This window comes from Cucurbita pepo, chromosome 13 (assembly GCF_057944985.1).
Source record: "Cucurbita pepo subsp. pepo isolate OVF chromosome 13, ASM5794498v1, whole genome shotgun sequence".
Lineage (NCBI taxonomy): Eukaryota > Viridiplantae > Streptophyta > Magnoliopsida > Cucurbitales > Cucurbitaceae > Cucurbita > Cucurbita pepo.
The window spans coordinates 13,203,852-13,227,207 of record NC_141810.1 but is presented as its reverse complement, the minus strand read 5'-3'; the positions used below and the strand labels follow the sequence as shown (position 1 = coordinate 13,227,207).

The 23,356-nt window shown below is 36.7% G+C and overlaps 4 protein-coding genes and 1 pseudogene across 6 annotated transcripts; 2 read left to right on the top strand and 3 right to left on the bottom strand.

Annotated features, from left to right (window-relative positions):
- Nucleotides 1-1,091: 1,091 nt before the first annotated feature.
- Nucleotides 1,092-4,543, top strand: LOC111808741 (wall-associated receptor kinase 2-like; annotated as a pseudogene).
- A 44-nt stretch (nucleotides 4,544-4,587) lies between these two features.
- On the bottom strand, nucleotides 4,588-5,744 carry LOC111808740 (uncharacterized). Its single transcript, XM_023694891.2, has one exon. It carries the CDS (start codon nucleotides 5,681-5,683, stop codon nucleotides 4,865-4,867), a length of 819 nt encoding a protein of 272 aa, XP_023550659.2. The 5' UTR covers nucleotides 5,684-5,744; the 3' UTR covers nucleotides 4,588-4,864.
- Nucleotides 5,745-10,725: 4,981 nt separating this feature from the next.
- Nucleotides 10,726-14,468, top strand: LOC111809408 (Tetratricopeptide repeat (TPR)-like superfamily protein). 2 transcript variants are annotated; one of them, XM_087117158.1, is made up of 5 exons: nucleotides 10,726-11,048; nucleotides 12,453-12,591; nucleotides 13,044-13,075; nucleotides 13,597-13,683; nucleotides 13,879-14,074. In XM_087117158.1, the coding sequence occupies exons 1-5, from the start codon at nucleotides 10,803-10,805 to the stop codon at nucleotides 13,933-13,935; spliced, it is 561 nt and encodes a 186-aa protein (XP_086973284.1). In that variant the 5' UTR covers nucleotides 10,726-10,802; the 3' UTR covers nucleotides 13,936-14,074. The 2 variants fall into 2 exon arrangements, with proteins under 2 accessions (XP_086973284.1, XP_023551627.2); XM_023695859.2 differs by lacking the exon at nucleotides 13,879-14,074 and adding an exon at nucleotides 14,095-14,468 and having other exon boundaries at nucleotides 10,730-11,048.
- Nucleotides 14,469-15,150: 682 nt separating this feature from the next.
- On the bottom strand, nucleotides 15,151-15,715 carry LOC111809287 (putative calcium-binding protein CML44). Its single transcript, XM_023695731.2, has one exon. The coding sequence runs from the start codon at nucleotides 15,696-15,698 to the stop codon at nucleotides 15,216-15,218; it is 483 nt and encodes a 160-aa protein (XP_023551499.1). The 5' UTR covers nucleotides 15,699-15,715; the 3' UTR covers nucleotides 15,151-15,215.
- A 1,976-nt stretch (nucleotides 15,716-17,691) lies between these two features.
- Nucleotides 17,692-21,205, bottom strand: LOC111808623 (protein kinase STUNTED). Of its 2 annotated transcripts, none has more exons than XM_023694730.2 (10): nucleotides 20,838-21,205; nucleotides 20,639-20,736; nucleotides 20,280-20,532; nucleotides 19,489-20,208; nucleotides 19,163-19,417; nucleotides 18,909-19,078; nucleotides 18,754-18,830; nucleotides 18,527-18,674; nucleotides 18,291-18,440; nucleotides 17,692-18,209 (listed from the first exon to the last, which is right to left on the bottom strand). In XM_023694730.2, exons 1-10 carry the CDS (start codon nucleotides 21,010-21,012, stop codon nucleotides 17,967-17,969), a joined length of 2,289 nt encoding a protein of 762 aa, XP_023550498.2. In that variant the 5' UTR covers nucleotides 21,013-21,205; the 3' UTR covers nucleotides 17,692-17,966. The 2 variants fall into 2 exon arrangements, with proteins under 2 accessions (XP_023550498.2, XP_023550499.2); XM_023694731.2 differs by having other exon boundaries at nucleotides 19,169-19,417.
- Between the last annotated feature and the right edge of the window lie 2,151 nt (nucleotides 21,206-23,356).

Below are 23,356 nucleotides of genomic sequence, written 5' to 3'. Positions count from 1 at the left end.
AAAATGCATCTACTAAGGAGAGGTCTCCACACCCTTATAAAGAATGTGTCGTTACCCTCTCCAACCAATGTAAGATCTCGTATATCCTCTTCTGACACCACAAGTTTAGTGTGTCGTAGGAACCCTTTAACGATGCTAGATGCCAGATAGATGGCTCGAGTTGAGATTAATGATGAAAATAATTTATAATAGTGAACAGTGGATATATTCTTTAGTGAGAAAAAAAATATCTCCATAACGAAAACTATGGGAGGTTGTACGGGTGAGATCCAACGGTGAACAACTGCCCAAAAGAAAAACTAACGGAAAGTTCGAGGACCTTTAGTAACGTACCCTACCCCTAAACCAGCAACCTTTGATACTGTTCATATCTTTCTTAGCTTCGTTTCAATAGAGTTGGAGGCAAAACAAAAGTGATTTGGGTACATATTTCTTTATCTACTTGACAAAAAGGAACGAACTTTATTACGTTTCTGAGTTTATGAATTGGATTCAGTTAGCTACGTATGCTACAATATTACTCTATCGTGCAACTTCTAACGGCCCCTAATGGCTTTTTGATGGATGCCCCGATGTGTTCTTGTCGAACACACCCACATTAACGTTGTACTCCATGTCCCCCTTCTCCTTGGGGGGCCTTCCCCCGGTTTGTGTGCCACTAGTCCACGAGTTTGAAACCCTATTGTCTTATTGGCCGATCTTGACTCTCGTAGACATTATAGTTTAGGACAAGGATAAATCATTGAAGATGTGAGGTGGAAGATACCTAGAAGCCAACAGCTTTTCAAAAAGGTGTGGCATTGGTTACATGCATCTTATTTCTTCAATAATTTAAACTATATTGGACCCCTACCCTATATTTCTATGCCCTTCGTCTTGTGCCCCCTTCATTATCAGAGATTATTCTAGGACATGAACTAATTTTGGTACAAAGAATCTTTTAACACTTTTTTTACTTCTTAGGACATGACTTAAACGAGTGTACGATGAATTTCGTGGACCTTGTGGACTACCTCGCCTCAAATGCCCGTCCTTAGTCGAGTTTTGTTTCTCGGCTGGACTGAGTTATGTGTTAAGACTTTGATTCTAATATGAGCGAGGAATCGCTGATTCGAACATCCATTAGTCCAACCCTCGTTTCCAAGCATTTATTAGGGTTTTTGGGTATGCCACGTCGCATTCCTAATTATTAGATGCTTGCGCAGGATGGAATGTCCTTAGCATTTTGGCCCTTAGGTTCTCGAGGCATTGGATTCTTATTAATATTTGTGTGACTTAAGTTGATATTCTCGCTTCTGTTTTGTCCACCACTGCTCGTACGGGTGCTTCCCTTTGAGGCAGAATGTTTCCCTACTAATGCATTTTTACATCCCGCAGCTTCGTTAGATTGCTTAGCTCCTTTGATTTTGATAGTGAGCCGTTTTTATAATAATAATAATAAGTAGAGTCGAGAATAATTATACAACTGGAGGAGAGAAGCTGTCGAGACGAAGAATTTGACATCTAATTATTCAAACCAATAGGTCATTGAAAATGAAACAAATTGAAATATAATAAAACAATTGGCACCTACGCTTACCTTCAAGGTTCATATCAGCTTCTCTCAACTATGTCTAGTAATAAAATAGGACAACTTGTTCTTACCAATACTCTACTTTTTGTTTGATTCAAACGAAATCTTTCTTTTATAAGTTGACTTTGTGCATCTCGATGTTTGTTTAGGATTTAGGGTTTAGGGTTTAGGTCAAACGAAATCTTTCTTTTATAAGTTGACTTTGTGCATCTCGATATTTGTTGACCGGAAAAAGTCCATGAATCGAAATGATTAATTCTTTAGGGTTTAGTCTCAATTTTTCTTTACTTTTTTGAGATTTTAAATATCATACTCTAATTAATAATCAACTTGAATATAGTTTAATTGACTAAAATTATATTAAATGTGTAGTTAGAAGTTAGAATTTGTCCATCCCACCTCAGATTTTTCCTCACAATTTTAAAACACAGTCTCGCAGTAGAGATTTTCACAGAATATTTCGTTCCTCTCTCCAGTCGACGGGATCTCATAATCCACCTCCTTTGGGGGGTCAACGTCTTCGTTGGCACACCACCCAGTAATTGGCTCGATTACCATTGGTAACAGTCCAAGTCCACAATTGTAAGATTCGTCATTGTTTGGAGAGGGTGTGAAAACTTTTTCCTAGTAGACGACTTTTAAAATTGAAAGCCTAGAAACAACGACAACCGCGGCGGCCACCATAGCTTCTCAAGCCTTGCCGGACTGCGACGAGTGGTGCGGCGACATGCAAATCCCATATCCATTCGGCGTGAGAAAAGGGTGTTATTTGAATGAAACATTCTTAATTACATGCACCAAACACAACCAACCCTCCAAAGGCGTTTCTAAAAGACACCAACATCAGCGTTACTAATATCTCAATCAGCGGTGAGCTACACATGATGCAGCCCATAGTGCGGGATTGCTACAAGCATGTCGATGGTCCTTTGCTCCCCGACCAAGCCAATCTTCCCAATCGCTTATGAGAGAAACAAGTTCATCGCTGTCGGCTGCAATACGTTCGGTTTAATCGGCGGGGTGCTAGACGGGAGTGCGTATGTAAGTGGGTGTGTTTCGATGTGTTTAAACGACAGTAAGATAGCTGACGGGGCATGCGTTGGCAATGGGTGCTGTCAGTTGGAGATTCCACGTGGGTTGAGGGATTTGATTTTGAGTGTAGGTAGCCTCTTGAATCACACGGATGCAATGGATTTCAATCCTTGTGGGTATGCTTTTGTGGTGGCAGATGAGGGGTTTCAGTTTTCTTCCAACTATATTACCAGCTTCGATGATGTGGAAGTTGAGGTTGTTGGTGGTTGGGCTATTGGAAACGACACAAATTTTGTGTGTGGACCAAACAGTGTAAGGAATGGTAGCTTCTCCGATGATGGATCGGAATTTCGTTGCGAGTGCTTGAATGGGTTCGAGGGGAATCCATATCTACCTCGAGGTTGTCGAGGTAAGAGTAGGGATATGCACGGAATTCTAGTTTCTCTGTCACTGTCTCTTATTTCAATTCTCATCTTTACGAAATTCTTTGTCAGATTAGATCCGGAAGAGGAAAATAATCATGTCTCTAGCTAGTTAATGGGGAGAATTTCTCATTCCTTGTTTGAACGGAGATCCTCTATCTCATTTAGGCTAATCTATGCCTAGTACCATGGACACGTGATCATTTGTTAACTCTACTTCACATTTATTGGGTTACTGAGATTACTGCTTGTATATAGCTTACTCAATTGCTTATTTGATTGTTACACATAGTAAAACTATATATGGTAAATGGTACCGTAAACATATGGTAAACAACTATGTAGTAAAAAATTATTAGTTATATATAATCCGTAAATTTTATAATAAACTAAATTATATATATATATATATATATATATATATATATATATATATATATATATATCACTACTCTCTCCATTTTCTAAGTCAATATTACTCTTTTCATTTTTTTTCTCTTATTTTTTGCTTTCATCCGGATCGAGTGTGTGTTGTTATGCGATCCTAACATTATTGTTTTTCGAGATAGGGAGAAAAAAATTTAATGTAAATTATGATGCTAATGAATTTGGGAACTTTTGTAGACATAGATGAATGCAAGGATGAGAGGCTGAATAATTGCAAGTACAAAAACAAGTGTATTAACACAATAGGAAACTATACCTGCGATTGTCCTGAGAACTTCAAAGGAGATGGAAGACACGGGGGAGAAGGTTTCATCCGAGACGTCAAGGCTTTCACTCTGATCATAATCGGTATGTTTTCAAACCTTTCATTGAATACAAACAATAATATAAAGGTCGGATGTGACCCACAATCAAAAAATGTCGAAACAAGTAGAAGCAAAAAAAAAAAACTTGAGGGTATAGATCTTTTGGAACAAAGAAACCTTAACCAGTTAGCTTTTCAATTCTTGTGGTTGTAACGGTTAAAAGTGTTAAAAATGTCATCACTAACCGAGTAATTATATTTATGATTGATTTTACTAACCGAGGATTTCTCTAGTACGAGTTTAAATAATTCTGTAGGCGATAGCTTAAAGGCTCGAATTTTGTAGCATATCCACCACGGGAGATGAAATTTATACACCGTTACCCAAATGCCACAACCAAAATGTTTTGATACCCAATTGTTGTAGTGGAAGTGGAAGCAAGATCGATCGTACTCACACACCCACAAACAGAAATTAAACAAAGAGACAAAGATTTACGTGGTTCGGAGATAAGAAATTCCTCTACATCCACCATGGGTGATAGTCAACCACTATAACCAAAGTGTTTATAGTTGTATCTCTTACACTCTCAAACTACAAAGTCTCTCTTACAAAGTTATCTCAATTGCCTCAAGACAAATACAAAATGACAATGATTTCACGTCTCAAAACGATACTAGACAAACATTTATACAGGCATAGCAATACTAATTCTCATATATGAATCAAAAGCAATATTAATGCTGATTCAAGTATCAAAATGAGAATTATGAACCAAATAAATGAGAGTTATGAATCAAAATAAATGATAATGCATACAAAATATATGAACCTATTTATCACGACAACTTACAACAGAAAATGAGAGATCAAACCGTGATCTATATATGTTCTTCTTCCACCGATCAAAAGAATGGGGAGAAGAAAGTTGAAATTTTCTACAAACCTAACATTTCCCATAAAATATTAGGAAGCTAAACAAATTATGATCTAGGTGATCATTCCACAACAACAGCAAAAAGACAAAATCAAATTCAGCAAACTCAAGCTATGAAAGCATTTGTATATGTATATAATTCCAATCTCTATAGAAATATAAAGCAATCCAACGAGATTAACGGATTATCAATGTCCTCCATCACCGCCGCCGAATCTAAATCTCCCTCATTCAACACCGCCTCCCTCGCCGCAGCTTCATCAATCTTTGAACTGATCCTATGAATGCAAGTAATTCTTTCCTTCTTCATCTCACAACCCCTCGCCGGCGATCGGCTTTTACGACCAATTGTCTTCACCGACCCTCCGGTGATAAGACCGGTTGCCACCCGGCATTTCTCTCCGCTTAACCGTCTACTTGGCGACGGAGACAGAGGCCGTTGAACCTCCTTCCTGAAGCTCTTCTGCCGAACCGGCGATGGGGAAGCCTGTCGAACTCTCTTTTGGGGTGTCGATGTCGATGTCGATCTCGATACCCTTTGGGGAGACGGGTGACGTATGCGCTGTCGAACCACGGGGGAAACCGGGTTGAACGGAGGCGAAAAGGCGGAAGCTTTAAGGGAATTGATCCGAAGGACGTGAGGGTTTTGATTGTAAGGCGACCAGAAGTAGTCATGTGAGAGAATTGGGGAACGGGAAGAGGCGGTTGAGAAAGAGCTGTTGGTTGTCGTGGTAGTTGTAGTGGAAGAGAGACAAGTGGAGGAAGAGGAGGGAGAAGGGGAAGGAGGATAAGGAGAGATTTTGTTACTGAGAGAGAGAGAAGGTGCGGCGGCGGAAGTGACGGCGACAGCCAACGGCGGTGGTTGGGGAATTACAACCAGCTTGTCTTGAACAATATTGTTGAAATCAAAAAGAGGCGGCGGCGGTTTGATGGCCTTGGGTTTGCATTTGCTAATGCAAGATCCCATTTTGAGATATGGGTTTGATTCAATTGGAACAGAATTGGAGAAGGGGGTTTGATTTTAGAAGGAAGGTTGAAGATATAAAGAGAAAGGTCGTGGAAAAGTGGAAGCTTTAATTTGAATTTGATTGCCGCCGATGAAAACCGTTGCACAACGGTTATATAATGGCTCCTTCTACGACCAACAACTGCTTTTTTGTTTTAAGGAAGAAAAAAAAGTGCTGTCTTTAATGAAATACTAAGAAACAACTTAATTTTAACTTTATGCTGTTTTTTTCTTTTAATTATTATTTTATTTAATTTGTAGGTCTGTCTGAAAAGGTATTGGTCGGCTGATTTGCTGTTTGAAATGAAAGTGGGCTTATAAAATGGGCCTGTGTTGAGGTTAGCTCCTCCGTTGGAGCCCATTTCATAATGATTTATGGCCCAATCTTCTGCCCCTAAAGCTAACTAAAAAAAAATATTAATTTTTAATAATTTGATTAAATTAAAACTATTTTAATAATTTGATTTTGTAAAAATAAAATTAACTAAAAAATATTAATTTTTCTAAAGTTAATTAATCATAATTAACTACGAAATAAAAATATTATTTTGCGGAAATTGTGAACATACATATATATAGTTTTATACTAAAATAATTTTAATAACATAACAATTAAACAAATTTACTTAGAATTTTAAAATTAACTCATTTATATTTTTCATATAACTAAAATATATATATAATATAATATGTATGGAAAATATATGTATATTGAAGTGGTTGGATCAATGTGCATGTGAAAAAACTGTCTACACCCACTATGTCGGGGATATTTGTAGGGTCCACACTGTAATGCCGCTGTTTGTGAAGATGAACGTGTGTGTCGTCACGTGGAATCTGGGACCTAATCTGGTAGGGTCCACGTGGGCCTGCCACGTGTTGCAAATTTAGCTAAATCTTAAATTAAAAATAATTCCGATTAAGAAACTGGATCCCAACTTTATCTTAATTTGTAAATACTTTTCATCGTGTAATAAAATAATTTCAATTTGACGTCATCGTGACTGCATCAGTGGGCCTCACTCTGAGGTCATTATCGCCGGATATTTTTGAACCCACTTAAACGATAATTCTTATGGTTGGTGAGGCCCCATTTTTGGGGCCTAATGAGACGATGATACACCAACACGACTCTCTAAAATAGTATATACAACTTTTTATAATGGTATGATATTATCGATTTTGAGTACAAGCTCTCATACCTTTGCTTTAGGTTTTCTCAAAATTAGCCGAGATGTGACTTTCATCATCCAATTTTGGAAGCTTCGATTTAGGTCTTGACAAAAGGAGAGTCGATCGGGATCGGTTTTCTTAAAAAAATGATCTTGTTACGTGTTATGAAATATATATATATATATATATATATTTCATTAGGAAAAATAATTAATTAGTGAGTTGTTAAAGGGGGGACAGAAATGCGGCGGGACTACTTTTGGAAGATTCCGTATTTAGTCATCAGATCCCCACAAAATCTATTAAAAAAAATGATTAAAATAAAATAAAATCCATTTTTTAATAATTTTAATATGCATCACGATTTCAAAAAGGAAATTTTAAATAAACAATGAATAATAACTTTTTTTCTTTCTCACTATATACTAAAACAGAGGAACACAAACAAAAACATGTCTTAAACGGCAATCGGACATCTGTCAGAACCTTAAAACGGCCATATGATCGTCTGAGCTGAACTTGGGTCTACGGTGGAGCTCCGGCAGACGGCTTCCGACGAAAGACGGATTTGATAAAGTTCTTCATGGCGTGGTACATCATTGTCTTCACTAACCTCCTCTTCTTGGGAATCACAGATTTCTTTTGAACCGTCCGGTTGCCCAATTCCGCCACCGCCGGTGACTCTCCGATGGGTCTCACCAAGGCCGGTTTTGATCCGGCAATTATGCTCGCCGGAAACTTTTCAGAACCCACCCCTGGTATGTACTCTGCTGTCGGAATTGCCATCGGAATTTTGCCGGTGATTGGTCGGGGTTTCAGAGTCCGAGGAACACGATTGAAGATTTGTTCATGTTGGTTTCTTATATATTATTTCTTACTTCCTGGAAGCTTCTATGTAGTTTCTTCCCGGCTTCTTTTAATTATTATTATTATTATCATATTTGACTTTTTTTAATATATATATATAAGGGAACATTTTAAAAAGTTATATTTTTTAAATCTAGTGCAAAATATTTAAATTTATTTTTATTAATTTAGCATGAGGTCGTTGCTCACATTTTAATTATTTTAAATTTATTAAACAAAAAATAATTTTTTAAATTTTTTTATTTTATTTTTCAACAAAATATAATTTTAATAGTGTCTCAATTCATATAATTTTAAATATCTTAATTTAGTTTACACATATTTTTTTTTATAAATCTCAAAATTAGTTTAAACTTATTTTTTAAAAAATATTTAAAGATTTTACACAAATACAAAGATTAAAATTAAGCACCTTAAAATATAGACTATAAATATTCAATGGCAAAGATATGCAGCTGCGGGCCAATCACAGCCGTCAATCTGTAGGTCCGTCTTGAATTTTTTTTCTTTAAAACTTTAATGAAAAATAAAAGCTGAGCTGGAAATATGTGAGAAACAACGCTGAGCTGTACGGGTGTCAGGGTTGGTGAGTCACTCAGCAGTCACACGCTCACTGTGTTCCCTTTGCTTGGACATGAGAAATTATTTAAATTTCCACTATGCCACATGTCAGCTTTCTATTGGGCTCGCCTAATATGTGGAAGTTGGTAAAAGTCAGCTATAAAAAATTGGTTTAGGTAGGGTTTAATTTTTAAAAAATAAAAAATTAAATATAATTGATAAGTTGACTTTTGTTTTCACAGGTCAATCCAATTAGCTCGAAAATAGGGTTACAATTCAATCCTACACTTAAGATTATTAGAATTTGTAATTGATATTAATGATACCGGGCGACTTATAAATGTTTAATATTTGAGTTTTATGAGATTCTAGTTATTAACGTAACATATATCGTGGATAAGTATAATTAAAAAAAAAAACAACCCGATTAAAAAATAAAGATGAGTTGGGTTGGACTGTGAACTATATTTGAATTGTTTGGGTTATCAACTCAATCAATTTGAAATTTTGGGTTGGTTTAAAATATTTTCCAAATCCAAGGGTAAAAATGTAATTTAACCCTTTAAATAGCTTTTTAGGCGAAATTTTGGTCTATCTATAATAATAATAATAATAATAAAGAAAAATAACTATGGTTAATTAGTTTAAAATAACTTGCATTATTGCATAATTAATTCACAGGTAATTGAATTAGAGACAATTTAAGGTTAATTAGTATTAACTACTTTGGTAATTTTAAATTATTATTTAAAGTTGAGAATGTTAGAAATAATAATAAACCGAACCGGTTTTTTTTAATACATATTTGATTTATTAAATAAAATTCAAAAGAAAAACCGGTCGTAACGGTGTCGGTAGCTAGTTTTTCTCCGGCAGAGCTGTCGGATACTCTGTTTTAATCAGTTTGAACAATGCCCCATATAAACCCCAATCTCCGGAAAATAACAGTCATAGTTTCGCACACACCACGGAACAAGAACAAATCAAAGCTTTATTTAATTATATATATGTAATTTGTTAAGAACAAGCCAAAACATAAAATGCTCTGTTTTTCCGACATGAAACAGAGCAAAACCCACCCACCAAAACAAAACGGAAATCAAAATCTTAATACAGTTCCCGGCGGCGAGGGACGGAGGAGGGATTTAAGGAAGTCCCTTATAGAGTAGTACATCATCGTCATCACCAACTTTCTTCTTGCCGGAATTACAGTGGCAACCTTCCGCGGCTTCAAACTTGAGACGGCGGTGGCCGGAAATTTGACCGGTTTGTTACGTGGGGCAGTAGTCGGAGCCATCGGAATCTGGCTGAGTTTCGTTGAGGATATGAACTGTAAGGAAGAAAGGGTTGTGCTTATAAAAGTTAGGAGCAAGGTTTCCGGGAAGCTTCGCAGCTTCGGCAATGGAAGTCATTTATTTTGACAACTTGTAAAGTCAAAATCTAAACTTCCCCTCAGCTTCCACAGTTATTATGATATATATGATGAACTATAATTTAATATTATATAAATTAAAAAATTATTTATTTATATAAAATTTTGATCCTACACAATTATTAGTTAAAATACATCAATAATAATATAAAATTTTGATAATTTTTTTTTTGATAGAGATAGTAAATAAAGCTTTAAACCAAATTGTCCTATTAACACATTTATAATCTCAAGCCAACTTACTCGACGATCTCCGCCACTACTTGATCGTTCTTCATTTTGTGTTTTCTTTCTTTTAGAGAAGCTAAATCGTAATTTTTAAAATGAAGCAATCGAATAAATTATTTTTAAAATTTTAAAATTAAAACGTAAATGAAAAAAACAGACATTATATAATAATAATAATAATAACAAGATATGAAAAAGGAAATTGAATGTGTTCCCGAGTAATTATGGTAAAGGAATTTCGATAGGCATTCGGGTTGGTTTTACATTATAATGTTCCACAATTCATATTTATTGTTAATGTTCGGCAAGGTTCGTTGGTGTTTCCTTAATCACTTTCAATATAGCATATTATATATATATATATATTTATTTATTTATTTGTCTTGTAATTTTTGTATTTTTTTTTGTTAATAAATTCAAAATTATGAATTTTAGAGTTTATTGTAAATATTATTATTTATATTCAAGGGTAATATTTAATTTCAAATGACATTAAAACTTTAATATTATTTTATAATATTAAAATTTGATTTTTACATTATATTATATATATATATATATATATATATATATATATATATATATATATTGTTTGTAAAGATTATATTAAAGTTTTAAAAATTAATCCGTACAAAATTTGGGGAGGCTTCTCTTGAAACTAATAGAATGGGCTTGTGGGTAAATAGCCCATGAATTTAGATCCGACCCGGAGTATTAGTCCGGATCGGGCTCTGAAATTGACCGAGAACCTGCCCGTCGTTCCGAATACGAAAAAGCTCTGTGTACTTTACCCTGTTCGATCGAGGGTTCGAGAAGACGATGAAGCTCACATGGAAGAACAAGGGCAATAGTAAGAAGCGATCTTTCACGGCAATTTCAAGCCGTTCAAATCTTCCTTTTGAGGTTTCTGGCGAGGTGGAAGAAGATGGTAGGGTTAATCGCCAAGATAATGAAATAGACGTTAAGGCGGTAGACCGGAGAGAGGATGGAGCTTCAGAAAGTTCGTCTTCAGACCTCAAGCGTCTCGCGGAATCATTTCGGGATCAAGGCAATACGCTTGCCGAGGTGCGTGTGTTTTCCTTCAACAAATTTGACCTGAATTTGTTATGGCATTTCCGTTGGAAAATTGTTTAGCTACTACTTTCTGTTCTCAATTGTACTTAAGAACAGTATCTAATTTTGAATTTTAAATTTGAAATGTTTTATCGGAGAGAATGATAACTTCCTGAGTTGAATTGAAGAGAAAATAATTGCGCTGCAAAAACCTTGCTGGTGTGTGGTCACCGAGTTTTCATTTATGAATCACACTGGTAATATTCGAGAAAACATCTCCCAATCGTATGCGTTGTTTCTTGCAATGCAACAACAGAAAATCTTCACGAACAATTTGTTCGGAACATCATCAGCCCAAAGCTATAGGATACTGTTGAAACAGGGAGGCGGCTATCTAGGGAAGAGAAATTTGTGTATCACTTTGAAAACAATGACTAATTTTGGATCTTGCATTGGTTTGAATTGAAATTTCTTGCATACTTGACATCTTGATCCTCTATCTCGGGAGAAGCCTTTTGATTTGCTTATTACTAACACACTGAAACAATAAAACAAACCTAATAGCAAATGAACCCTTGGTTTACGGTGCAAATTATGATTCCAGTATATGGAACCACACCTCTGAAGGACCATTTGCAGAGGATTTGTTTTGGGAAGAAACCGTTTGCAGCTGTTAAATGAGTAAATTATGGTGTTTATTTTATGTTTGCGGTAACTGGTACTTTTATTTGCCTTCCGTGATTTGAATGGTTTACAATATATGAGATATTGATACAGATGTAAATCATTTATCGAAGAATGAAAAAAGGCACAAATATGGCACATTAGTGACACACTTTCCTCCCAAAATTAGGTAATGGGCGAGGGAAACACGTCTTTGAAAAGCTTACTTATTTCCATTTCCATTTCCGTATGCATTTGTATTTATTTTTATACTTTAACACATGCAATGATGCAATGGTTTTCATTCTCACGAATTTTCACTTGAAGTTATGGTATTTGCACTCGAACTATTATAAGAAAGAAGGTAGAAGGTACGTCTAAGGAGAAGTCGAGAAGCCATTTGTATATTTGAATGCGTTGTATTATACCAGAGGTTTATTACGAAATCTTTTGTCGAACAAGAATGTTTCCAGTTGAACATGTATCTAGATGATTCAGATCATAGTGACTATTTGGCATTGAAATATTACTATTTGCTTCGGATCATACTGACTGTTTGGTTCATTTCTATTCAAATATGGGCTTGCTCACGAACCTTTGGGTTGGTTTTTACTAGGAGAATCGACTTAAAAATGAAGCCTGTCGGTTATCCTTCGTTTATGTTGCAGTTATAGAAATTGTCCTCATGCATTGACATTTGGATGTTAAATATTTTGATTATACTCCAAGGCCATGTGCTTTTTCTTTTTTCAGAATGGGAAATTACGGGAAGCTCTGGGAAAATGGGAGACTGCTCTTACCTTGATGCCTGAAAATGCAGTTTTACATGAACAAAAGTCACAAGTTCTACTTGAGATTGGGGAAGCTTGGGGTGCTTTGAAGGCAGCAACCAGTATGTTGCTTTCAATTACCTTTTACTGTTTCCATTGTCTAAGATTTTTCATATTGGTCGGTAAGCTCTATATTGAAATGACTTAGGTGATCCGTGATCGGTCTATAGGGTATATGCATGGTGATATGAACTGGGTTTATTGATTAATGAAGTACAATGTCAAGGGAAGAATTCTAGAGCTTCCCCTCTCTCCCACAAGTTACCTCATAAAATGATCAGAATAAGATACCTCATAAAATGACATTTTGTTTATGATCTGGGTGATTAAGCCATACCTTTTGTTATTCTTTTTTGTTGTTGTAAGGAACTTGCTTTTCCACATTTTTTTTTTGTTTTATTTATTTTATATGATGGCCTATATTTGAGTATTCCATTTAAATCTATTATTAAAATAACATCAAATCTTCATGCCCTTGAAGTTGAAATATCTATTTCTGAATTCTACATTGCAGGAGCTACTGACTTAGATCCGTCATGGGCTGAGGTACAACTAACTCTTAGACTGTCAGTACAATATTAATATTTCCTGCTACACCTTTTACTCTATCTTTGAAAACATCGGGCCTTCTTTTTCGTCTTCCATGTGTTTTGTCTTGGGGGATTCTATCCATTTAATTGCCTATTTTCTGTTGGGAACTTGAGTCTGGTATTCATTGGATCCATATAGTTGGATAGAACCATTTAGATCTATTTCTCTCGCAGACCAATGACACATTGCTCTATTATGGGAAGTTTACACACACTTATAGATTCAATGTTTTAATACCTTTCTTGGATTTCCCATCCAAGATAAGCTTGTTTTGCTTTGGATGTCTCTAGTAAGCAGTAAACAATTTTCTAGCCGACGACCTTTCCTTCTTGAGCTGATTTGCCGAGAACTTTAAACATTTAAAATTTCCTCATTCATCGTGCTGTTGACCTATGTTCAGTAAATGTGAAGAAGCTAGACTCATTTGTTAGTTTCTCAACTGATTTCTTGTCTCTTTTGATTTTGAATACAATCAGGCGTGGATCACTCTTGGTAGAGCACAGTTAAACTTTGGGGAACCTGATAGTGCTATAGAGAGCTTTGACAGAGCATTGGCCATTAAGGTACAGTGATTTTGCCTGGTTCATCATTTTGTATTTATACTAGTATTTACACTGCATTCCTTGTCCTGACACGATCGATCTGTCTAGTATACTTGCACGGTCAGTTAAAATCTAGCCTTCATAATAGTTTCCCAAAGAAACTTTATAAATGGTGACAGTTTCGATTGTTAATATACCAACCATTTTGGATGCTAGGCTCAGTCAAAAGCTCTTGCATCATTTATCGTCCAACCAGCTCCCTCTTCGGCCTGATTGTTCATTACTGAATTTAAAGTTGAGAAACACGATTTATTCCCAAAAGCCCTTATAACTTACGGTCAAAGTCCATTAAAGCTTTGCTCTATAAGACATTGATTTGTTTTCTCGATCCCACATATTTTATGGTGAAGTAAAAATTTCTGTTGTGCACAGCCTGATTCTGGGGATGCCCAAGACGATCGAAAAACTGCAACGCATCTAATAAAGCGGCGAAAACAGCTCCATTCAGCTGGGTTAAGCAGTTCTGAAAATCGTTATTTTGTGGGAGATAAGTTGAACAACGTTGACGGTTTATGAAAGTGTAATCTGAAAAGGAATAGGATGAAGTTTGTAATTTAGGTTCTTAATGCATAGCTAGAGTTTCCCCCATGGCCAAAAGCAGCGTGTACCTCCTAAATTCATTGAAATCGCAGATAGTTTACAAGTAGTTACTAAATACCATGTGAATGTATAGTTTTCTTTCGAAATGTCCGTTTTAATAATTGTGTATATATATTCAACGACAATTGAAGCATTGACTTTTAATATGTTATGTTAGTGTATGGTCAATTTTGTAATGAATTGATTCTTTACCAAGAGGAAGAGAACTCGGGTCGGGTTGAACCCTGATTCGAAACCCAGTGTTACCTAAGCAGCGGGCCAGCCATACGAAGAACTCAACCCACGAACTAGAAATCCATGCCAGACGCAGCCCACGGTCCAGAGCTAGCCCAGATGCATGCATGAAGCCCAATCAGATTCGCGGCTTAGCGAGTATCCTCAGCCGGCCCAACTCCCACGTCCAGGAAGCCCACGTCAAGCCCATGATCCAGCAAGAAGCACCACAGCCCAGTATCTTAGGCCGGCCCAACTCCAACGTCCACGAAGCCCACATCAAGTCCGTGATCCAGCAAGAGCACCACAGCCCAGTATCTTCGGCCGGCCCAACTCCCACGTCCAGGAAGCCCACATCAAGCCCATGATCCAGCAAGATGCACCACAGCCCAGTATCCTCGGCCGGCCCATCCCACGTCCACGAAGCCCACGTCAAGCCCACGATCAATTTATTATTATTATCACTATATTATTACATTTGTGAGAGTTTGGTGTGCCAATTAATTTTTTTTTGTCATATTGACGTCAGCATTCTAAATTTATTAAAATTTCATTTTCTTCACTTTTACTAAAAATAAATTTCTTTATTAAAAAATTCATCTTACTCATCAGATCAAAATTAACGGAGCAAACCTTTATATTTTCTAACTAATCGAATCGAGATCAAATTAAAACAAGAACTAGTTTGTGAACAACATCATATTCATAAACTCCTCAAAATCCAGCTTCCCATCCAAATTGGTGTCATAAGCTCGAATCATGCTTCTACAATCAACCTCGCTTCTATTTGCATCCCAAAGCTCAAGTCTCGACAGCACGTTTTCGAGCTCCTCGCAAGAAATGAAGCCATCACCGTTCACATCAAACACTTTAAAAGCCATATATACAATCTCCACATCTTCCTCTTCATCTCCATGCTCATCAACCAACCCACCCTTGCACTCGCCTTTATTTTGCTTCGATATGGACTCGTAAAAGAACAAGAACTCATCGAAGTCAAGGCTCGGTTTCTCGAGAAACGACTCCAACTCCTCCATGGTCAATTGGATGCCAATGGTGTCTAGGAGCCACTTGAGCTCCTGTACGCAAATGAGGCCATCCTTGTTCTTGTCGAGCCTGTTGAAGATCCTGAGCAAGTCGTTTGAGCTAATAGGAAGAGCCATGGTTATTGGGTTATTGGGTTAGCCGCCGGGTGCAGATTTTATAGGCAAATCAAAGGGAGAATTTTAAAAATCAATGGGTATTGGGGAAATTTGCTAGAAGTTTCTACTGTCGTTGTCAACGTTACCGTACAAGTCTTCATCCTATTGGAAAGTCAATGGTCAGCTCTAATATTGTCCATTGGTTATCGAGTTGAGAATTTATACAAAATTTGGAGATATTTTGGTCGACTTTGACAAATAATGATCGAATTTCATGGACGAGTAATAGACACGACGAGGGATTGAAATTTTTGGTTAAGTTCAAATTTGTGTCGGTATCTACTAAAAGTGACATGAACTAAATGCTTCGAGTATGATCTAATCGAACGTTTTTAAAAAGTTATCTCTGAACTCATTCTAATTCGAAATGATTACTAACACCTACTACGTTGGCGTTCGTAATTTAGTTGAAAAGTGTTGGGGGAGATGTTAGCTAGGCACATGTTCCTGGAAATTTCCAAGAGTCAAAAGGAAATATAACATAGAATATAGATGTGGTGGACATTAAGAAGGCGGTTTTGAGAATGAACACAAGCCAAGTGAGGGTCATTTTGAGGTGGGCTTACACCCCTTTCTCGACACGAAGAGTTATGGGTCAAGTTTCGAACATGTCGTTATATTGGGCAAGGGTATAATAAGATTTGAAAGATACCCAATTTCACCGGCTAATAAATACCATCTCATCTTGCCCGATTAAAAAATAGGAGCTACTTTAGTCACACAACAAACTTGGAGTAAATCTAACCGCAGCTGCAATATTTTGAGTTGGCAGATCTGGAGTCTAGACCCCACTTGGCTCGGGGGGATATAGCTCAGTTGGTAGAGCTCCGCTCTTGAGGGTCGTTGCGATTACGGGTTGGATGTCTAATTGTCCAGGCGGTAATGATAGTATCTTATACTTGAACCGGTGGCTCACTTTTTCTAATTAATAGGGAATATGACCAAAACATGCCACTGAAAGACTCTACTGAGACAAAGATGGCCTATCAAGAACGTAGAGAAAGTAAGATGGGCAGTTGGTCAGATCTAGTATGGATCGTGGTGAATATATGATCCCTAAACATGAAAAAAATATCTTCCCACTTCCTTTTCCATTCTCCATTTAAACAACAGTTCTCCACTCCTATTGAGACAAGTCGTGCAGAGTAAATAAACATCTCCATTTGAGTGCAGTAGAATCTACAGAGAACCCCATTTTCAGTCCGATCAGATCCAATCAAAGAATGGCTCGAAGTGAATTGATAGGGCTAATCCACTTAAAGCCCAAAAGCCCATATATATATATATATATATATATATATATATATGTATATATATATATATATATATGAAGATCCAAGTTTAGTGTATATATTTTGAATAGAATATATGATTGTGACACCGACATTACAACTTAAAAATAATGGAACCAAGACTTTATTAGGTTTATCGAAGTCGTCCTTTTGTTGTCTGTCCACTGTCCACTCCTCACACCCAACTCCTCAGCTTCTTGCAAAAGGAATAACCCCACTAATAATAATAATAATAAATTCTATTTTCTCCCAAAAATAAAAATACATATATATATATATATTTTTTCAAAACTATATTATTTAGACATCATTTATTACAACTTTGACAGGAAAAAAAAAAAAAAGACGAATTAATTTGCGTCGGTGGGGAAGAAAAAACATGGCGCACCGACCTCCTCAGTCGGGCCCCTCCCCTTCTTGTGTCTCATACTCAATAATGCTTCACCACACATACTCACTTTAACCAAATGTACGTCGCTATCAACCCCAACTTTATGACTTCTCCCGTACCCTAATAGATCTCTTACAATAATCGACGTTCTCTATCTTAAATTTGAACATAGTTCAACTGATTTAGATATTTGATATCAATGGCGTATACGCTTGGATCAACCTGTCTTTGTATAAACAAATAGTCTTCAAAAAGACGGAAAGAACTCATATCGAACAAGCTAGATCACCTCAATTGTGACCGAGACGACTTTATTTTGTAGAACTCATGTCGTTTACTTGAAACAAAACTGCTGTGCTCTTTTATTATTACCAATGTTTAATGAAGTTTATGTTCATAATCTGTTATGATAATCAACCAAAAGGAGCCTGAAATGGAGGGAGGAGGGCACATCACAAACATCCTCTCATCCTTCACCCATTCAACCCATGAATATACCGAATTGATGTCACTCCTCAAGCTACCCGGGTTGCGGTTCGGCGCATCTTAGTCGAAACTCGACGAACGGCTCCATCTGCCTTGCAAATACTCCTCCAATGAGATACTCTGTTCGACGCTGCTCAAGGAGAGCGAGTCATCGTCGACGTCGAGCAGCGCAACGTTGAGATGTGATTGGATATCGGATCGTGGACATACTTCATCATCTACAGTGTTACAATCCCCTACACCATTCATCTGTTGCCTTGACCATTTGGTTACATCTACATCACCTTGGAGAAGTTTTACAACCTGTAATCGAATCGAACCACGCATAAATTCATCGTCGAGTTTCGAGACATGAGAACAAATCGATTTCTTTTATCAACTTACAAGGCTCATTGGAGGCCTAGCTCGTGGGGCGCGTCTGATACAAAGGCTCGCTGCAAGAATTACACGCTCCATCTCGTCCTCGTCGTAGTTACCTCCCAAGCTAGGATCGAGTAATTGAGATACCTTCCCGTCGATTAAAATTGGCTTTGCCTGGATGATATGATTTTCATTTGAGAATGGAAAACGTCCATAACTAATTCAGCAACGATCGAGTTCTACGAGTTCAGAAGACATACCCACATGACCAAGCTTTCTTGGCCTTTCGGATACTCGGTGCTTATCGGTTTTCTCCCGGAAAGAAGTTCGAGGAGTACCACGCCATAAGCATAGACATCGATCTTGTCATTTACCTTGCCATACATGAAATACTCAGGAGCTAGGTAACTGCAACAAAGAGCAGTAACATTTAAACAAAAAATTACATCACAGACCAAAACACTTCAGAAGATTTAGAGATACAAACCCGAAGGTTCCTGCAACGTCTGTACACGTTACGTGCGACGAGTTCGATGCCTGTTTAGCGAGCCCGAAATCTGATAACTGAATTACGAAAACAGATATAATGAGTATCAATCTAGAAGCTTAGTACATATAGAATCATGTCTACTAGTACATCACCTGCGGTTCGAAATCATCAGATAACAAAACGTTCGACGATTTAACATCCCTATGGATCACATGCTGAGCATCGTCGTGGAGATAATCCAACGCCTCAGCTACACCAACAGCTACCTTGAATCTTTCATTCCAACCAAATGCATTTGGATTCTTTCCATTTCCTAGTTCAACTAACATAAAATTCATGGATAGTAACGCTTTAGCAGGGGACGGTTGCTAGTTCTCGAGACGAAAAAAACAGAGTTAGGACTTACGAGTACCGTGAAGGATTTCTTCAAGACTTCCTCTTGAGAGAAAATCATAAACCAACAAGAACTTGCTATTTTCAAAGCAAAATCCCAAAAGGGATATGATGTTCTTATGGCTTAAGGAGGTAACGGTCTCGATTTCGACTACGAACTCCTTTAGAACGTCTTCTGATGGCTTCAAGATCTTCACAGCAACCTCCTTGCCATCAGGAAGACAACCTCTGTAAACTTGGCTGCTTCCTCCTTTCCCAATCAAATTTTCTGAAAAAATAAGGATCTAATCGTTAGAAGACAACACGAAATTTACAAGTCATGGAAGAAACAAGACATACCAGGTAAGAAATTCGATGTCGCTGTAACGAGTTCATGATAAGTAAACAATCTACAAGTCGACGAGTATTTCTCGTGAAAACCTTCCAATTCTTTCGGTGAGGTTTCCGAACAAGACTCCGGGGAGAGCAGAGATGTCACTGGTTCCGAACCCACAAGAACCATAGCTCCATTTTCCCCATCAAGACCCAAATATTGATCAGAGGTATTAGTTTTATAATCCAAAGCAGCAGGGTAAGGCGGAGATCGGCTAGGCAACCTCATTGCCCATTGAACTACAGAGATTTTCTTAGCCATCGATCGATCGGAAGAACGTTGTCGATCCGATTGACCTGACTGATCGACATGTCGAAGCAGAGGCCAACCGGGTTTCACTTCAGGCAATTGCTTAATCAAATTAGTAATCGAGCTTAACGCTACCTCAACATTATGTACTGGAACTATAGCCAAAGATTCATCATGTTTATCTCCATCACCAGAGGATATATCAGCAGATTGCTCCACAGAAGTCGACTCCGATCCACAAATCGAGCAGTTCTGTTTACCGGTACCGACAATTATGGCTTTGGCTAATCCCTGGACAGAATCCTTACCAATTCCCAGAGTACCGCCGTCCCTCGCCAACAGAGAAGCAAAACTCTCACCCCTTTGAACTTTGTGAGGGCTACCAGACGATCCATAAACTGCACAGAGCAAATTGCTCTGGCGTTGTTCATCTTTTCCTGAAAATTTTGCATAAATCAAAACTCAACAGAAGAACACAAAGACATCAAATGAAGAACACCCATGATACCTTGGCAGTCGCCTATGGCCGCCACTGAACAGCCCTCTCGTTCGAACATCACCTTCCCATTATGAACAGCGAGTACCCAAAAATCCTTGGGTAACTTTCTGGCGCAGTATTTGGCAACGGAAGTCGATGAACGGATTTTGTGAAGCTTACGAGCAGTCCCAACAATCACGTTCGTAGCACGATACGATTTCGCTTCACGAACTAAGATCTTCCTTGCCGATGCTCCTCTGCAGATTTTGAGCTTCAGATCCACCTACCAAAAAAACGATTCCAAATTGTTTCGAAAGAGAACCCCCAAATTAGAAATCAAATTCAAAGAGATATCAATTAGCATCGACAAAATGGGAAGAACATTAAACCTGCTTCAAGTTACAGAAGCCTTCATAAACAGCCAACACAGAATCAAACGCTTTTACAAGAGAAAGAAGCGAAGATTTCCCATCTTGATTCACAATTTCTACAGAACCCATTTCACAAAATCGATCAAAATCACTAAAATATGCAACAAAACTCGAAAATCCCACCTACCCACATCAAGAATTCAAACCCTGAACTCACCATCGTTACCAAGAACATGAAGAGCGATCACAAGGTCACCAGGCTGAGCGACCTTAACCAAAGCCCAAGTCAACAACTCTCTACTATGAGAGTCCAATTTCATGCCCACCAACACAGTCCGGCCGCAATTAACTGGAAGTGGCTCGACGGCGACCCCATTTTGGAGCAATTTCATGTTGAAAGTCGAAATTGAGCCACAATTTTGAGTACCTGTCCGTCAAGCTCCGTCGTGGTCGTCGATTCGCCGGTGGGAGAGGACCATTTCTGGTTTATTTAAATTTTTATACGATCAAAAGCATCGAGAGAGACGGGTTTGTGGTAAAGCATGCGATAGTTTGATCGCTTTTCAAGTTCGCAAACCAGCCGAGAAAGTGGCTTAAAAAAGAAATTAAATATTAAATAAAATAAAAATTGAATCCAAATGAGAAATGTTCGCCTACATCCGCTCCTATTTTAGTCAAAATTATCCCAACCATGTAAATTGTGATTCAACTATAGTGTTACACTTTACAATTACATTTATACCCTTTTAACCCACTTTTTTTTTCTTTCTCGGGAATGAAAATTGGAAATTTATTTATTTATTTATCATAAATATATTACTAAATTCGCCAATTTGTATTGTCTAAATTTGTCAAATTATATCCATTTTTAATTTAAATTTTGAATTAAAAAGCATTAAAATTAATTTTTCTTTTGTTAATTTGTATATTAATGGAATTAAATAAATATTAGAAATTACTAGATTTTATCCCAAATTTAATTCGATGAAATTGAAAATCGGATAAAAATAATAATTTTTTAATCTCAAATTTAAACAATTAATAAATCAATAAATAAAAACTATAGTATATATTTTAGTTATAAGGTATTTATTAATTGATTGAGGGAATCATTATTGCCCATCTCACTCACTTATTATACCAACGCGATTTCCCCATAAATATATATATATATCTTATTTATTCCAAATCGTGCAGATTTATTTCTTATAATATATAGTTTTCAATTAAATTATATATATATATATATATATATATATATGTATATATATATAATATAATATTTTATTTAATTTTGAAATAAATGGGCATCCGACAACAGTGGGGCCGTCGCTTCCAATCAATGCCACCGACCGCCGTCATAGTTTCGCTTCCAAAAGCTGAATATGTTATCCGAAGCAATCAAACGAACCTGATTGTCCCCTTTAATGAGAAAAGTCAAAATATTTTAATAAATATTATTCTTTTTAAAGTTTTTAAAAATATATAAATTATTGTTGAGATGGAAATTTTTTGTTTTAATAATAATTTTAATATCGCACCGGGTTAATTTCTCGTTTTTTAGTTTTGACTTTACTAAATTAATAAGGGCTTTATCTCGAGAGAGATGGGGTCCTCGATCTAGTTGCGAAAGAGGGCGGGATGGCTTTGAGGCACCATAGATTGCACCGTTGACCAAGCCACGGGAGAGTCAAAGTCGAGGAGGTCAAACCACGCAAACTAGTTCTTTAAGGTTCCGAAGCTCAGCAAATGAGAAATCTCGTTTGGGAAAAACGAGGGTTAGAATTATTCTTGAACGAGGTAAATATGCTTCTCTCTCTTACTATCAGTACCTCGTGATCTCTTCAAAGATCATTACGAGCCCTATTGTATGTATTCGAGAATTTATTGTCTCAATATTGTTTGACCTAATTTCCGAGTACAACAACCCTGGAACTGAAGGTATCCATCTCTAGAGCAATTGAAGTAAGTTAGATTGGTTAAGAATTTCCTCCTCACCCATCGGAAGTGCAACTCAACAGCCAACGACCTTGCCCGACAAACTTACCCTGTTCCAAACAGTTCGAAATTTGGATCAACGACCACCCACCTAGCTAAATGACTACGGTTGTTCAATTAGGCTCCAGTCGGGCTAATGTTTGACAAAATTATTAAGTTCGTTAATAATTAGTGTTAATTTGTAACCCGACTATTATAGCGTGTTTGGCAATAGAATTAGTTCCGTGACGGGTATGGTTTAGTCCTAATTTGGTGGTACCAAGAATTAGGAGGAAATTAAAATATGGTCTTGAACTGAAATTAATGTTACGTTTGGAAGTAGAATTGGTACCATATTCTAAATTAGGTATTACTTTAATGTTATGGAACTAGTTTAGTCTTTGATACGTGCACATATCACAATCCAATTATTCTTATTTAATTTAATTTAATTTAATTTAATTTCCAACTTCCTTTTATTTTATTTTTATTTTTAAATAATGAAAACTATTACCCATTATTTTAAATCTAAATTTAATTAAGTCCTAATCACTATTAAACCCATGATTAACCAATATCTCGTGATTAAATGATATCATTACGGTTGAGATATAATACTTAGAGAATATATTATTTATGTAATATATCTTAGATATTATATATTAATATTTTTCTCTTTATATTTTGATTTATAGTATATTTTATTTTATTTTCAATATTTAATTAATTTATATTTTGGTTGTTAGTAGGTATTAATTG